Source organism: Thalassophryne amazonica, chromosome 12 (genome assembly GCF_902500255.1).
Source record: "Thalassophryne amazonica chromosome 12, fThaAma1.1, whole genome shotgun sequence".
NCBI classification, from domain to species: Eukaryota; Metazoa; Chordata; class Actinopteri; order Batrachoidiformes; family Batrachoididae; genus Thalassophryne; species Thalassophryne amazonica.
In genome coordinates, this window is record NC_047114.1 from 19,488,398 (window position 1) to 19,504,718 (window position 16,321).

General features: G+C 40.8%; 1 protein-coding gene across 1 annotated transcript in view; it reads right to left on the reverse strand.

The window, feature by feature from the left end:
* LOC117521990 (phospholipid phosphatase-related protein type 4-like) overlaps positions 1–16,321 on the reverse strand; it is a 103,794-nt gene that overhangs the window by 38,094 nt on the left and 49,379 nt on the right. Inside the window, exons 4-8 of the mRNA XM_034183354.1 lie at positions 16,089–16,284; positions 5,393–5,450; positions 5,017–5,190; positions 2,938–3,073; positions 347–572 (exon numbers count right to left, since the gene is read on the reverse strand). Coding sequence (XP_034039245.1) covers positions 347–572; positions 2,938–3,073; positions 5,017–5,190; positions 5,393–5,450; positions 16,089–16,284 — 790 coding nt within the window. The remainder of the gene's footprint in view (positions 1–346; positions 573–2,937; positions 3,074–5,016; positions 5,191–5,392; positions 5,451–16,088; positions 16,285–16,321) is intronic.

Sequence of the window (16,321 nt, forward strand, 5' to 3'; positions counted from 1 at the left end):
AGAGGATCAGATGTTCTCTCTGATAGGGAATATCGGGACGAAGTGAGAAAAGTAGCTGTAGTTAGTCGATAAACTATCATAAACGTAAGTTACTCAAAACACAAAACTCTATCATGAGAAGAATAACATGGTTATTGTCTTAAAAGAATAACTTATCATAGTCCAATATAAGTTTAATGACATACATCTTAACTTCAAACTTTCTGTGAAGCATGATGTGACATCTGTGATGCCTTTGTCACAAAGATCTTGTAGTCTGTGCTATATCTGGAGTCAGAATGCCACAATGACCTAAAACACACACAAATTACTCAAAGTACTGCAGAGTAAACTTGGTTTTGGTTACCTTGGCAATGTGCTACTATTGAAGGTCATCATGTCACGGTTGCCAAGTGGACTGGATAAACTTATGACCTCCACCTCGGCACTGGCCCGCTTCAGACTGGTCAAAGAGGGTTCCCGGTAGGAGGAGCTTCGTGTCAGGACTGGCTCGGGTCGGTTCGGGGACAAGGTATGGGATGACGTTCTTGTGATGATGGATTCTGGTTGGCTGGAAGCCAGCATGTGGTGACCTTTTAGAGGACAAAAAAAAGGTTACACTCCTTAGTTACAAGAGGATGGAATGATTTAAAGATTTGGGCTCGAGCCACATGAGCCGAGTTCACTCGAAAGCACCAAGAGATGAATGAAAACAATGCACATCTGTATTACATCTGTCCACATGAAGATACTCCAGCTGATTCCTCATTCTTCTACATATACTATGGTAGTACTATGAAGGTGTAATCGATGCCATGATGGCGTAAAGAATGAAGCACACAGTGCCAAAATCAGTGGACAGTTTCAAATTAAATACTGTTGATGGAACAACAAATTTTGTTACACTGAAAAAATGTGTAGTCGCTATTAATAATAATATTAATAATAATAATAACAATAACAATAATAATAGTATGCATTTTGGGAATACATTTACCTTCTGAGAAATATTAAGGATATTCTGAAACTGTAAAAAAGAAGTACTTATCAGCTTTTCTAGGGGTTATTACCTCCGCCAAGGAGGTTATGTTTTCGGTCGTGTCCGTTTGTTGGTTGGTTGGTTGGTTTGTTAGCAGGATTACTCAAAAAATCCTCAACAGATTTCAATGAAATTTTTACCAGGGGTGTATCTTGACCTAACTTAAAAGTCATTACATTCTGGTAATGATCCGGAAGACGATCCGGATCAAGTAATTTTTTAAAGGATTCTTTATCATTGCAGGATAGGGCCAATTTCAACATTTTTGCATCTAACATCTAAGACAGGTCACAAAGGCTGAACAAAAACTAAGTTATGACACAACAATAATTTAGCATTTGTTTCTCCTCATTGAATAAACTTGTTATGAGAAAAAAAACTTGTGCAGTTCATGTAGTTTCTCTTTATAAATACATTTGCTGAAGATCTAAGGGTTTAATCCTCTGGGGCCGACGCCATTGTATACAATGGCTGAGACCAAGCTTTACTAAATTTTAAATAACTTTTTAATGATATGAGATAGAAACTTATTATTTTTTATTATTTTTTTGCTGAAGCTAACTCCGCGGACTTTCGAGCCACTGTCCACCATCTTTGTACTCCTTATAGAAGCTGTGTGATGATGTGAGCAATGTGAGTGTCCAATCGGAATTGGCTCACCATCACATGGTTTTCCAAAATCCAATCATAGGGCAGATTCACCTCACATGACACACCAAAGATTGTTTTTAGGAGTGATGTGTTACTAGTTTATTATAGTTTGCTGTGTGTTTTGAATAAATGTGTGTGGAAAATTATTTCCGCTTTAGTTTTTCCTTTCTTATTTCTGACTGTAAACCTTTATTACACTTATAAAACATATAAAACACATAAAACTATAGCATATATATTTTGAAAGTACAGGTTGTTCTGAAATAAAAAGAGACATAAAATTTGATTGTCGGATGTAGGGAGAGCTGTTAACAGTAATAATAAAACATTTATGCCAGGCGAGTAAACTGTCCAAAAAATGCCCTCAGACCCCAGAGGGTTAACCACTGAATCTGAAACATGACAGTAGAGGCGTGAAATGACGTGGAATAAGTCTCTTTGCCAAAGGGTATTCCATGTGACGTCAGTGACCCTATGGCCTTGGCGGAGGTATGCACTCTCCGAGTGCTTCTAGTGTTTTATAAGAGTTTTTCAGTCAGGTATTTTTATTTACTTTTCATATATCTCATGAATGATCTGACGACATGCACTGACATTTTATTTTTGTTGACAGTTGATCCTTGGTTTAATCCCACCTCTACCTTGAACCCTTCTCTCATTTCTATTGCACATCTCACACACTGTCCTCTTACATATCCTGCACCACCCTCACATACTTCTGTGCCACTCCCACTTTCCTCATACAATACCACAACTCTATCTCATTCTAAACTTAAACACACAATGCAGCTCATTCATGTCTTTGCTATCCTTCCCACAGAGCACTCTCAGACTGTACACTGCCGATGCACCACTCCTCAGACATCCTCTCACTTTCCAAGATTTTACTGAAGACAAAAAAGGCCTTTATTGTTATTATAAATGCATGGATACATACAACAAAATTTGTACTTGATATTTAACCCATCCTAATTACACACAATCCAACTACTAGGAGCACTGGGCAGCCACAGTCTGGTATCTGGGGACTACGTCCATATGAAGAGACACTGCTGTGGTCAAGAGGAGAGACAGGGGCAGACCCGGAGCACCCAGACAGACACGGGGAGAAGACACAAACTAAACACAGAAAGGACAAGACAGGAAGCAATCCCAGGACCTTCTTGCTGTAAGGCAACAGTGCTAATGTTCAGTCAGTGTCAAACATGTAAAGAATGCCCCTTTCTCATTTATATTTGTGGAAAAAGCTCTAGTGGTCATTGCTTTACCTTGATGGCTGTTTCCAGCTGTTGACTGGCTGACATTGGACAAGGAGGACAGAGGGGGCTCTCTCAGAATAGGTGGAGGTGAACGGGTTTTAGACCGATCTTCACTGGGCTGAAAATTTCCAACTGCATATACACCCTACATAAAAAAAGAAACACATGAGTATTTATAATAATAATAATGACAGCCATATACTGATTCTGTTGCTACAAATCTATCTAAAGTCTGAATCTAATCTTAACCTGACCCTAAGTTACACAAATCAAGAATCGTCTCCTTCTTCTTTTGGCTGCTCCCAGTAGGAGCCGCTACAGCAGAGCAGCCCTTTCCATCTCACCCTGTCCTCTCCATCTTCCTCTGTCACACCAACCACCTGCATGTCCTCCCTCAGCACATCATAGGCCTCCTCTTTGGCTTCCCTCTTCTCCTCCTGCCTGGTGGCTCCATCCTCACCATCCTTCTCCCTATATACCCTGGATCCCTCTTCTGCACATGTCCAAACCATTTCACTCTCGCCTCTCTGACTTTGTCTTCAAACTGTCCTACCCATGCTGTCCCTGTATGTTCATTCCTAATCCTATCCATTCTCGTCACTCGCAAAGAAAATCACTGTGTCTTCAGCTCTACCTCCTGTGATTGTTTGTCTTGTAAACTTTCCCTTTCACTTTTGCAAATAACCTTCTTTTACAAATCACTCCTGCCACCTTTCTCCCTCCACTCCACCCTGCCTGCCCTCTCTTCTTCACCTCTCTAACACTCTCCATTACTTTTTATAGTTGATCCCAAGTATTTAAACTCATCTTTTTTTAACCACGTCTACTCCTTGTAACCTCACTATTCCACTGGGCTCCCTCTCATTCACACACATGTACTCAGTCTTGCTCCTCCTGACTTTCCTTCCCCTTCTCTCCAGACTGTATCTTCACCTCTCCAGGCTTATCCCATCCTGCTGTCTACTCTCGCTACAGATCACAATGTCATCTGCAAACATTATAGTTAATGGAGATGCTTGTCTTAACGTTTTCTAAACTTTTTCATGTTGTCATTATGGGGTGTGGTTAGTAGAATTTTGAGGGGAAAAAATGAATTTACTCCATTTTGGAATAAGGCTGTGACATAACATAATGTGGAAAAAGTTAAGTTCTGTGAATACTTTGCAAATGCACTGTAATTTCAATTCCAAAAAAATAAAATAAAAAATAAAAAATTACAAGACAGACTTTCAATTTTTATTTATATGTCAGATTTTCAGTGGGTCAAAGGTTTAAACACTAATTTCTTTGCCTCTATATGCAAAATTAAAGGTTGAAGAAGACTGCAAAAACTGATTTCATGAAGTGAACTTATGAGCTACTTCTGGAAGCTACATACGTACCATATGCTTATCATATACCTCCTACTAAAACACATTCTTTATGAGATCCTCTAAACTCCCTCTAAACTGGGTGGCCTGTTTAAGATGCAACAATTCTGCAGCTCACCCTGTGCTGCTGCTCTGCTCCGCCTCCACCCTAGCATCCACCTGTGGGCTCTGATCGGGGGAGAAATGTGAGTGTCTTATCATCACTCCCTCATATCACAAGCAAGCACCAGAGGGGAGTGATGATGAGAACCTATCGAGTAAAATCAAAGCTATATGATTCAGTTGAAATAAAAATTGTTCTCTTGTCCAAACCACATCAGATAACATCCAATACGTGATGCAACACACATTTATTTGTCTTTTTTTCTACTTATTTTTGGAATTTGAAAGTTTTTATGTCAAGTAACAGTACAGGCTGTGGTGTGCACATGTGCTACACTGAGTTACTGTCTAAAAAGTGAGTTCCAGATGCAGAAATAAGCTGTGACTTATACGTCAGTATGACTTATATACAGTTTTTTTTTTTTCCTTTTGACAATGCATTTTTGGACAGATAGCGTAGTTTGGGCAGTTGTGGAGGCAAATGGGGTCCAACACAATACTAGCTCGCTAACTAAATAGCAAGCGATTATACAGGAGAAGCACATACACATATCAACCAGAAATAACACTGACCTATGCAATGAAAATACAATCAAAATGCTTGTGAATGTGTTACCAGATAAACTGCAATGGCTGCTCCAAGTAACCAGCCGCAGTAGACGTCAACAGGATGGTTTCTAAACTGGATGATCCTTGTTAACCCGGCCAGGATGGCCAGCATTACAAAAGAGAACACCAAGAGAGGCTTCAGCAGCTTAGCTGAGTCTGTCAGTACAGTGCTGAAGTACATCTGAAATACAGTGTAACATAAGAACTCCTCACACCTGTTTAGTAAGATCTTGATGTCAGCATAAAAACAGATAATCATGACTTGCATGTTAGTCAGCCATTGTTCAAAAGCTCTATTTGTTCACATTCCTAAATTGGCAGATGTAGTTAAGCGACACATTTAAAATGTGGAAGTAAATTCTGTATGGATGTAAACTACTTACTGAAATATAAACAGCAGCAAAAGCAGCCAGAGTTGCATGCTGGGAAGGGAAAGACTTCCTATAAATAAAACAAAAAGCACATGATTAGCACAAACAGCCTGGTAGAGCGTGTGTTGTTTTGATCATCATCACACTGAGGAACGCTGGTGTCGCAGACCGAATGGTCCGCCCCTAAAAATTGGTCTGCCTTTTGCATCTGCGCATGTGACATTTCAGACCACAGCAGCATGTCTGAGACGGAGTCTCTTCACCCAAAGCAATGAAATGGATTAATGGGATTATTAACTATCAGATAAAGGAAACCTCTTAAATCATTCTAAAGTCAGTTTTAAGCAGAAACTCAGTGAAATTCTGTGATGCTTTGAAATGGCCAACACGTAGTGAAAGCATCAGCTAGCAGCTCATTTAGCAGCAGCGTTCTCATCGCATCAGTCACATTTTATGATGAAATAATGCTGAATTAATGTGGAAATAATTGTTGTACAAAAGCTTCAGATATCTGTCGCTGAGACAGATGATGACTGGAGTGCAGTTTTAAGCAGAAACAAGGTTTTCATCCATGAACCGCGGCTAATGACACATGCTATATGTGCTATAGACGTAGACTGCTGGGGGGTTCCCATGATGCACTGTTTCTTTCTCTTTTTGCTCTGTATGCACCACTCTGCATTTAATCATTAGTGATCGATCTCTGCTCCCCTCCACAGCATGTCTTTTTCCTGGTTCTCTCCCTCAGCCCCAACCAGTCCCAGCAGAAGACTGCCCCTCCCTGAGCCTGGTTCTGCTGGAGGTTTCTTCCTGTTAAAAGGGAGTTTTTCCTTCCCACTGTAGCCAAGTGCTTGCTCACAGGGGGTCGTTTTGACCGTTGGGGTTTTACATAATTATTGTATGGCCTTGCCTTACAATATAAAGCGCCTTGGGGCAACTGTTTGTTGTGATTTGGCGCTATATAAAAAAAATTGATTGATTGATTGATTGATGCGCAGATGTAAAAGACAGACCGATTTTTAGGGGGGACCATTCAGTCGGTGACAGTGGCATCACAAAATAAAATTCAGCAGCACATCACGTCAACATCAGGAGGTGTGTTCATGTGGACTGCACTCGGTGGGTGCGCAAGTAGTGTCATGATGACAGTATGCTAAATTGGTGGAACTGTGGGAAACAGTCAATCAATCAATTCAATCAATTTTTTTATATAGCGCCAAATCACAACAAACAGTTGCCCCAAGGCGCTTTATATTGTAAGGCAAGGCCATACAATAATTATGTAAAACCCCAACGGTCAAAACGACCCCCTGTGAGCAAGCACTTGGCTACAGTGGGAAGGAAAAACTCCCTTTTAACAGGAAGAAACCTCCAGCAGAACCAGGCTCAGGGAGGGGCAGTCTTCTGCTGGGACTGGTTGGGGCTGAGGGAGAGAACCAGGAAAAAGACATGCTGTGGAGGGGAGCAGAGATCGATCACTAATGATTAAACGCAGAGTGGTGCATACAGAGCAAAAAGAGAAAGAAACAGTGCATCATGGGAACCCCCCAGCAGTCTACGTCTATAGCAGCATAACTAAGGGATGGTTCAGGGTCACCTGATCCAGCCCTAACTATAAGCTTTAGCAAAAAGGAAAGTTTTAAGCCTAATCTTAAAAGTAGAGAGGGTGTCTGTCTCCCTGATCTGAATTGGGAGCTGGTTCCACAGGAGAGGAGCCTGAAAGCTGAAGGCTCTGCCTCCCATTCTACTCTTACAAACCCTAGGAACTACAAGTAAGCCTGCAGTCTGAGAGCGAAGCGCTCTATTGGGGTGATATGGTACTACGAGGTCCCTAAGATAAGATGGGACCTGATTATTCAAAACCTTATAAGTAAGAAGAAGAATTTTAAATTCTATTCTAGAATTAACAGGAAGCCAATGAAGAGAGGCGAATATGGGTGAGATATGCTCTCTCCTTCCAGTCCCCGTCAGTACTCTAGCTGCAGCATTTTGAATTAACTGAAGGCTTTTTAGGGAACTTTTAGGACAACCTGATAATAATGAATTACAATAGTCCAGCCTAGAGGAAATAAATGCATGAATTAGTTTTTCAGCATCACTCTGAGACAAGACCTTTCTAATTTTAGAGATATTGCGTAAATGCAAAAAAGCAGTCCTACATATTTGTTTAATATGCGCTTTGAATGACATATCCTGATCAAAAATGACTCCAAGATTTCTCACAGTATTACTAGAGGTCAGGGTAATGCCATCCAGAGTAAGGATCTGGTTAGACACCATGTTTCTAAGATTTGTGGGGCCAAGTACAATAACTTCAGTTTTATCTGAGTTTAAAAGCAGGAAATTAGAGGTCATCCATGTCTTTATGTCTGTAAGACAATCCTGCAGTTTAGCTAACTGGTGTGTGTCCTCTGGCTTCATGGATAGATAAAGCTGGGTATCATCTGCGTAACAATGAAAATTTAAGCAATACCGTCTAATAATACTGCCTAAGGGAAGCATATATAAAGTGAATAAAATTGGTCCTAGCACAGAACCTTGTGGAACTCCATAATTAACTTTAGTCTGTGAAGAAGATTCCCCATTTACATGAACAAATTGTAATCTATTAGACAAATATGATTCAAACCACCGCAGCGCAGTGCCTTTAATACCTATGGCATGCTCTAATCTCTGTAATAAAATTTTATGGTCAACAGTATCAAAAGCAGCACTGAGGTCTAACAGAACAAGCACAGAGATGAGTCCACTGTCCGAGGCCATAAGAAGATCATTTGTAACCTTCACTAATGCTGTTTCTGTACTATGATGAATTCTAAAACCTGACTGAAACTCTTCAAATAGACCATTCCTCTGCAGATGATCAGTTAGCTGTTTTACAACTACCCTTTCAAGAATTTTTGAGAGAAAAGGAAGGTTGGAGATTGGCCTATAATTAGCTAAGATAGCTGGGTCAAGTGATGGCTTTTTAAGTAATGGTTTAATTACTGCCACCTTAAAAGCCTGTGGTACATAGCCAACTAACAAAGATAGATTGATCATATTTAAGATCGAAGCATTAAATAATGGTAGGGCTTCCTTGAGCAGCCTGGTAGGAATGGGGTCTAATAAACATGTTGATGGTTTGGATGAAGTAACTAATGAAAATAACTCAGACAGAACAATCGGAGAGAAAGAGTCTAACCAAATACCGGCATCACTGAAAGCAGCCAAAGATAACGATACGTCTTTGGGATGGTTATGAGTAATTTTTTCTCTAATAGTTAAAATTTTGTTAGCAAAGAAAGTCATGAAGTCATTACTAGTTAAAGTTAATGGAATACTCAGCTCAATAGAGCTCTGACTCTTTGTCAGCCTGGCTACAGTGCTGAAAAGAAACCTGGGGTTGTTCTGATTTTCTTCAATTAGTGATGAGTAGAAAGATGTCCTAGCTTTACGGAGGGCTTTTTTATAGAGCAACAGACTCTTTTTCCAGGCTAAGTGAAGATCTTCTAAATTAGTGAGACGCCATTTCCTCTCCAACTTACGGGTTATCTGCTTTAAGCTACGAGTTTGTGAGTTATACCACGGAGTCAGACACTTCTGATTTAAAGCTCTCTTTTTCAGAGGAGCTACAGCATCCAAAGTTGTCTTCAATGAGGATGTAAAACTATTGACGAGATACTCTATCTCCCTTACAGAGTTTAGGTAGCTACTCTGCACTGTGTTGTTATATGGCATTAGAGAACATAAAGAAGGAATCATATCCTTAAACCTAGTTACAGCGCTTTCTGAAAGACTTCTAGTGTAATGAAACTTATTCCCTACTGCTGGGTAGTCCATCAGAGTAAATGTAAATGTTATTAAGAAATGATCAGACAGAAGGGAGTTTTCAGGGAATACTGTTAAGTCTTCTATTTCCATACCATAAGTCAGAACAAGATCTAAGATATGATTAAAGTGGTGGGTGGACTCATTTACTTTTTGAGCAAAGCCAATAGAGTCTAATAATAGATTAAATGCAGTGTTGAGGCTGTCATTCTCAGCATCTGTGTGGATGTTAAAATCGCCCACTATAATTATCTTATCTGAGCTAAGCACTAAGTCAGACAAAAGGTCTGAAAATTCACAGAGAAACTCACAGTAACGACCAGGTGGACGATAGATAATAACAAATAAAACTGGTTTTTGGGACTTCCAATTTGGATGGACAAGACTAAGAGACAAGCTTTCAAATGAATTAAAGCTCTGTCTGGGTTTTTGATTAATTAATAAGCTGGAATGGAAGATTGCTGCTAATCCTCCGCCCCGGCCCGTGCTACGAGCATTCTGACAGTTAGTGTGACTCGGGGGTGTTGACTCATTTAAACTAACATATTCATCCTGCTGTAACCAGGTTTCTGTTAGGCAGAATAAATCAATATGTTGATCAATTATTATATCATTTACCAACAGGGACATAGAAGAGAGAGACCTAATGTTTAATAGACCACATTTAACTGTTTTAGTCTGTGGTGCAGTTGAAGGTGCTATATTATTTTTTCTTTTTGAATTTTTATGCTTAAATAGATTTTTGCTGGTTATTGGTAGTCTGGGAGCAGGCACCGTCTCTACGGGGATGGGGTAATGAGGGGATGGCAGGGGGAGAGAAGCTGCAGAGAGGTGTGTAAGACTACAACTCTGCTTCCTGGTCCCAACCCTGGATAGTCACGGTTTGGAGGATTTAAGAAAATTGGCCAGATTTCTAGAAATGAGAGCTGCTCCATCCAAAGTGGGATGGATGCCATCTCTCCTAACAAGACCAGGTTTTCCCCAGAAGCTTTGCCAATTATCTATGAAGCCCACCTCATTTTTTGGACACCACTCAGACAGCCAGCAATTCAAGGAGAACATGCGGCTAAACATGTCACTCCCGGTCTGATTGGGGAGGGGCCCAGAGAAAACTACAGAGTCCGACATTGTTTTTGCAAAGTTACACACCGATTTAATGTTAATTTTAGTGACCTCCGATTGGCGTAACCGGGTGCCATTACTGCCGACGTGAATTACAATCTTACCAAATTTACGCTTAGCCTTAGCCAGCAGTTTCAAATTTCCTTCAATGTCGCCTGCTCTGGCCCCCGGAAGACAATTGACTATGGTTGCTGGTGTCGCTAACTTCACATTTCTCAAAACAGAGTCGCCAATAACCAGAGTTTGATCCTCGGCGGGTGTGTCGTCGAGTGGGGAAAAACGGTTAGAGATGTGAACGGGTTGGCGGTGTACACGGGGCTTCTGTTTAGGGCTACGCTTCCTCCTCACAGTCACCCAGTCGGCCTGCTTTCCCGGCTGCTCGGGATCTGCCAGGGGGGAACTAACGGCGGCTAAGCTACCTTGGTCCGCACCAACTACAGGGGCCTGGCTAACTGTAGAATTTTCCACGGTGCGGAGCCGAGTCTCCAATTCGCCCAACCTGGCCTCCAAAGCTACGAATAAGCTACACTTATTACAAGTACCGTTACTGCTAAAGGAGGCCGAGGAATAACTAAACATTTCACACCCAGAGCAGAAAAGTGCGGGAGAGACAGGAGAAGCCGCCATGCTAAATCGGCTAAGAGCTAGTAGCTACGCTAAGCTAGCGGATTCCTAAAAACACGCAAAGTGAATAATGTGTAAATAATTTAGAGGTGATTCAGCAGAAGGAGTGCTTTAGTTAAGGCACGTAAAGATTACACTGGGAAACAAATCGTAATCTAGATAACTAGATTAGATAGAACAGTAAATGACAACATTGAAAACACCGCAGTAGATACTGTAAATATATTTTATTTTGCACATATTACCAACATCTTCATTAACCCTTTATCTACGGCGATGGCGCCCACGCCATATTTTCCATATGCATATTTTTTTTACCGTAACTCCGCCATAGTTTGTCCAATCCGAATGATTCAAAGTGAATTGTTAAGCTAACACTAAGGGCTTTCCAATTATATATGGTGTATTACAGTAAACGTAACCTGTGATGTCATATCGCAGAGGAAAAACACGGAAGTTTCACACTAGTGCGCCGCTGATTCTCATTACTGTAAGTTCTCATGTAAGCCGTCAATCTGAAAAATTTCAACACTGACAGCAAGCCAAGAACCCGTGCTTTTCAACAGTATGCTATATGTTGCATACGAGGGCTGTCAATAAAGTATAGGTCCTTTTTATTTTTTTCAAAAACTATATGGATTTCATTCATATATTTTTACGTCAGACATGCTTGAACCCTCGTGCACATGCGTGAGTTTTTCCACGCCTGTCGGTGACGTCATTCGCCTGTGAGCACTCCTTGTGGGAGGAGTCGTCCAGCCCCTTGTCGGAATTCCTTTGTCTGAGAAGTTGCTGAGAGACTGGCAGTTTGTTTGATCAAAATTTTTTCTAAACCTGTGAGACACATCGAATTGGACACGGTTCGAAAAATTAAGCTGGTTTTCGGTGAAAATTTTAACGGCTGATGAGAGATTTTGAGGTGATACTGTTGCTTTAAGGACTTCCCACGGTGCGAGACGTCGCGCTGCGCTCTCAGGCACCGTCGTCAGCCTGTTTCAAGCTGAAAACCTCCACATTTCAGGCTCTATTGATTCAGGATGTCGTGAGAGAACAGAGAAGTTTCAGAAGAAGTTGGTTTCAGCATTTTATCCGGATATTCCACTGTTAAAGGAGATTTTTTTAATGAAAGACGTGCGGACGGGTCTGCGCGTCGGGACGCAGCCGGCGCGGTGCGGCGGCACAGGAAAAACACCTCCGTGTTGATAACCATTTGTAAAATCCAGGTGACTTTTGATGGCTTTCAGTGGAGTGAGTATATGAGAAATTGTTTAACAGCTGGACATGTTCCAACTTGTCCTTAAGGCTTCCAACAGAGGTGTTTTTCCTGTGGCGGAGCGTCGCAGCGGCTGCGAGCCGACGCTGCAATCCGTCCGCACGTCTTTCATTAAAAACAAATCTCCTTTAACAGTGGAATATCCGGATAAAATGCTGAAACCGACTTCTGAAACTTCTCTGTTCTCTCATGACGTCCTGGATCAATAGAGCCTGAAATGTGGAGGTTTTCAGCTTGAAACAGGCTGACGATGGCGCCTGAGAGCGCTGCGCGACGTCTCGCACCGTGGGAAGTCCTTAAAGCGACAGTATCACCTCAAAATCTCTCATCAGCCGTTACAATTTTCACTGGAAACCAGCTTAATTTTTCGAACCGTGTCCACTTCGATGCGTCTCACAGGTTTAGAAAAAATTTTGATCAAACAAAGCGCCAGTCTCTCAGCAACTTCTCAGATAAAGGAATTCCGACGAGGGGTTGGACGACTCCTCCCACAAGGAGTGCTCACAGGCGAATGACGTCACCGACAGGCGTGGAAAAACTCACGGATGCGCACGAGGGTTCAAGCATGTCTGACGTAAAAACATATGAATGAAATCCATATAGTTTTTGAAAAAAATAAAAAGGACCTATACTTTATTGACAGACCTCGTATATTATGGTAAAGTGCGTTCGGTGACTTTTGAAACGAGGGAAAAGTATGAAAAAGAGCGCAAAAGTGACAGAAAAGTACAGAGACAGACAGCAAACATAAATGTAGTAATTTTTGAGGAAAAGGCAGGGTGTTAGTGTCATTTGTGAAGGTGTGTGTGCGTGTTTGTGTGGGTGTGATGGCTCCGTCAGCCACAAGCCACTGCCCGGTGCCAACAAGCAGTGGAAACCCAACTTGCCAGTGATCCACAAAGGGGCGGCGTTCTTGCAAGGTGTGCAAGAGGTCAACCTGCTGGATGTGCAAACTTTGTAAAATTGGCCTCTGTCTTCAGCCAGACAGAAACTGTTACAAACAGTACCACACTGACTGATGTAGTTTAGATCTAATTTTGATTCTCGGTTATATATTTGTATATAGTTTGACACTTTACTGTTTTATTCATATTGTATAATTTTGCACAAAATGAGTGATCAAATGAGTGATTTATTGCACATTTTAATAATACAGATAATAATTGATATATTTATATATAGTTTTGCACTTTGTTGTTATTCATATTGTTTGGTTCTGCACTTTAAAATTGGTTACTTTGCATATTTTCGCCTTGTAAAATGTTTACTTTTGCACTGTTTCTGCAGTTTCTGTGTTCTAGACACACAAAATTAATTATTTTGATTGTAAACACTTACAGCTTCCCGTTAAAAATGTGAAATCCAAGCTTCCTTTACATAACAATCAGTTTTCACTAAAAAACTGAAAAAAAAATCAAGTTCGTTTTTGTGTTTTTTCTCATTTTAAATGCTAAAACTTACAAATAATGTGTATAAATAGTTAATCAGGTGTAATATAATTGAAATTCAGGTACTCTTGGTAAAGGGCACCAAAGCACACAAACATAGAACATTATTTCTTAATTTTATTGCTATAATAAAAAAATTATAACTAATTGTCCATTTATAGCCTCAGTAGGTAAAGGGTTAACCATTTCAGTAAAGCGTGCTTCTGGTAATTTCCTTATTGGAAACCCAAAATTCAGCAAAAACGGCATTTGCAAATGTCAGAAATTACAGTAGAGAAGCTTGAATCTTCGACTGGACTGGGTTGCTTGACGTGAGGGCAATGACAGGGCAGCTGTCCCTCCTAATAATGGGACGAAAGTCTCTCCTGATGGCTCCCTTGATGACTCTAGCCATCAGGAGAGACTTCCATCATTAGGAGGGACAGCTGCCCTGTCATTAGGAGGGTGCTAACTAGAGCACAATAGGTGCTAATTAGAGCTATTGTTTAGTCACTAGCCTGTAGCAGTCGGCCTCTCGGTAGGAGGGGTCTGGTTAGGTTTAAAACTCCAGCTTTTGTTGGCTTCTGTTTTATTCTTCTCTACAAGAGTCAAGACGGAAGTCAGACTACCAGAGCAAGAATTTTAGCTGATGAAGCTTCTGCGATTTGAAGCGAAACGTCCTCACGTCAAGCAACCCAGTCCAGTCGAAGATTCAAGCTTCTCTACTATGGAAACCACCTGGACAACTGAGAGCCTACACAGAATCAGAAATTACAGTTCTTGGGTTTTAAGATATGAAAGTTTGCCTGAGGATAACGGAAGGATGGAATTTTTCCTGACAAGCACAACTTACAGATGTGAAAATGATGATGTTTATTGAGACTTTTAACCTGACAAAAATGTTCATATGATCCCGAAAAAAAGATGCTTAAATATCAGCAAATTCAACAGTACCTTATGTAAAAAAAAAAAAAAAACAAAGACCTTTGTTAGTTAGGTTCTATTTTCAGACAAGTAGACTACCCAAGGCATTTTTCTGTTAAAAGTACACAACAGGCTAATTGTTATGTATTTTGACCTACTGAGGTCAAAAATGGCTGTTGGCTTGCTGTATCTTTTAATCTTTCACCTTCTGATTTGCATAAAATAAAATGGCCGCCCATTTAGTCAAATTTCCCACAAGTTTACTTGTATTTGCATTAGAAGCAGAAATAAAAGTTCAATTCTTATGTATTTTGACATGCAGAATTCAAATATTGCTGTTAGCATGCTGTATCCCTACTTCTTCACTGCCTAATTTGCATACAACAAAATGTCTGCCTGTTTTTTCATGTTTTCCCATAGTTTGCTTGTTTTTGCTCAAGAATGTCATGATTTTAGCCCGCTCTGGGCTTTGTTTCTATTTTTTCCTCCTTCTTTTACCCACCATCTGCCCCAGCTCTGTTTTATTAGTTATTTATCATGTGTTTATTCCGCTCTATTTTGCTTTGCCACTTTGTTTCTTTGTTACTTTTCATACTTTAGCCATGGTCCTGTTCCATTCTTGTCTTGTTCAACCAGTTTGTGTTTTCATTGATTATCACTTGTTTATTTTGTTCTTCTCATTTGTTATATTGTCTGTTGTGCTTTAGCGTCAGGTTGTGTTAATCACTGAGTCTCTGTTTTATTTAGAGTTTGTTTAGCCACTCTGTTTTCTTAGTCAGTTCCAGTCTCGTTTTGTCCTTAAGTTTATTTTCTCAATATTCTGATTAATTCTTATGTTCTGTTCATAGACCTCTGTTTCAATCCACGTTCTGCACCTGCCATTTTGTCTTCATCCCTCACTCATATCTGATCATGTTCTCACTTCACATCACTGCACCTGCCCCATGTCTTTGTCTCTCACCTTGTTTCTGTCTCCTTTATGTTTTCATTCACTCATGCTCTTAGCACCTGTTCACATATCTTTGTCTTTCCTTCACTCCCGCTCTTGCACCAGCTCATGTCTTTGTCTATTACATCACTCCACTTTGCGCACTCCCTTCCTCACTATCTTGCTCCATCCATACTCTTTGTCCAGAAGCCACACCCCCTTTCTAGATCCTTCTCCCCATGTGCACCTTGTTAACACCTGCTTATTTAATCTCCTCCTAGTCACCACTTACTCCTTACTCATACGTTCCTTCACCTGCTCCCTTGTTTTCACTCGGGGACACCCCAGCAGATCCAAGGTGGATCTGCATGTTGATTTGGCACAGTTTTTACACCGGATGCCCTTCCTTCCGCAACTCCACATTATATGGAGAAATGTGGCAGAGGTGGGGTCTGAACTGGGAACCTTCCGCACTGAAACCAAGTGCACTAACCATTTGGTCACCACTGCAAACTTTCACCACTGCTCATGTAAAAACAAACAAACACTCCTCCACTTGATCGCACGCTCACCTGTTCAGCTACCAATGGAAAAACTCACCTCCCAGCATTGATCAGACTGATGTCCTGTCCAGAGCAGATATCTTCCAAGATAAAAGTTTCTTCACATGTAGGCATGTTAATGTGGGTTAAGTTAGGTTTGCAAACATCCAGCCAGTAGGGGGTGTGCTGACCCGTCGACAACTGAAGAATGTCTGTTATCAGTGCGGTTACACACAGTCCAAAGATATGGACGCCTGCAAAAAAAAAAAACACATTGCATTGTAGCAAATC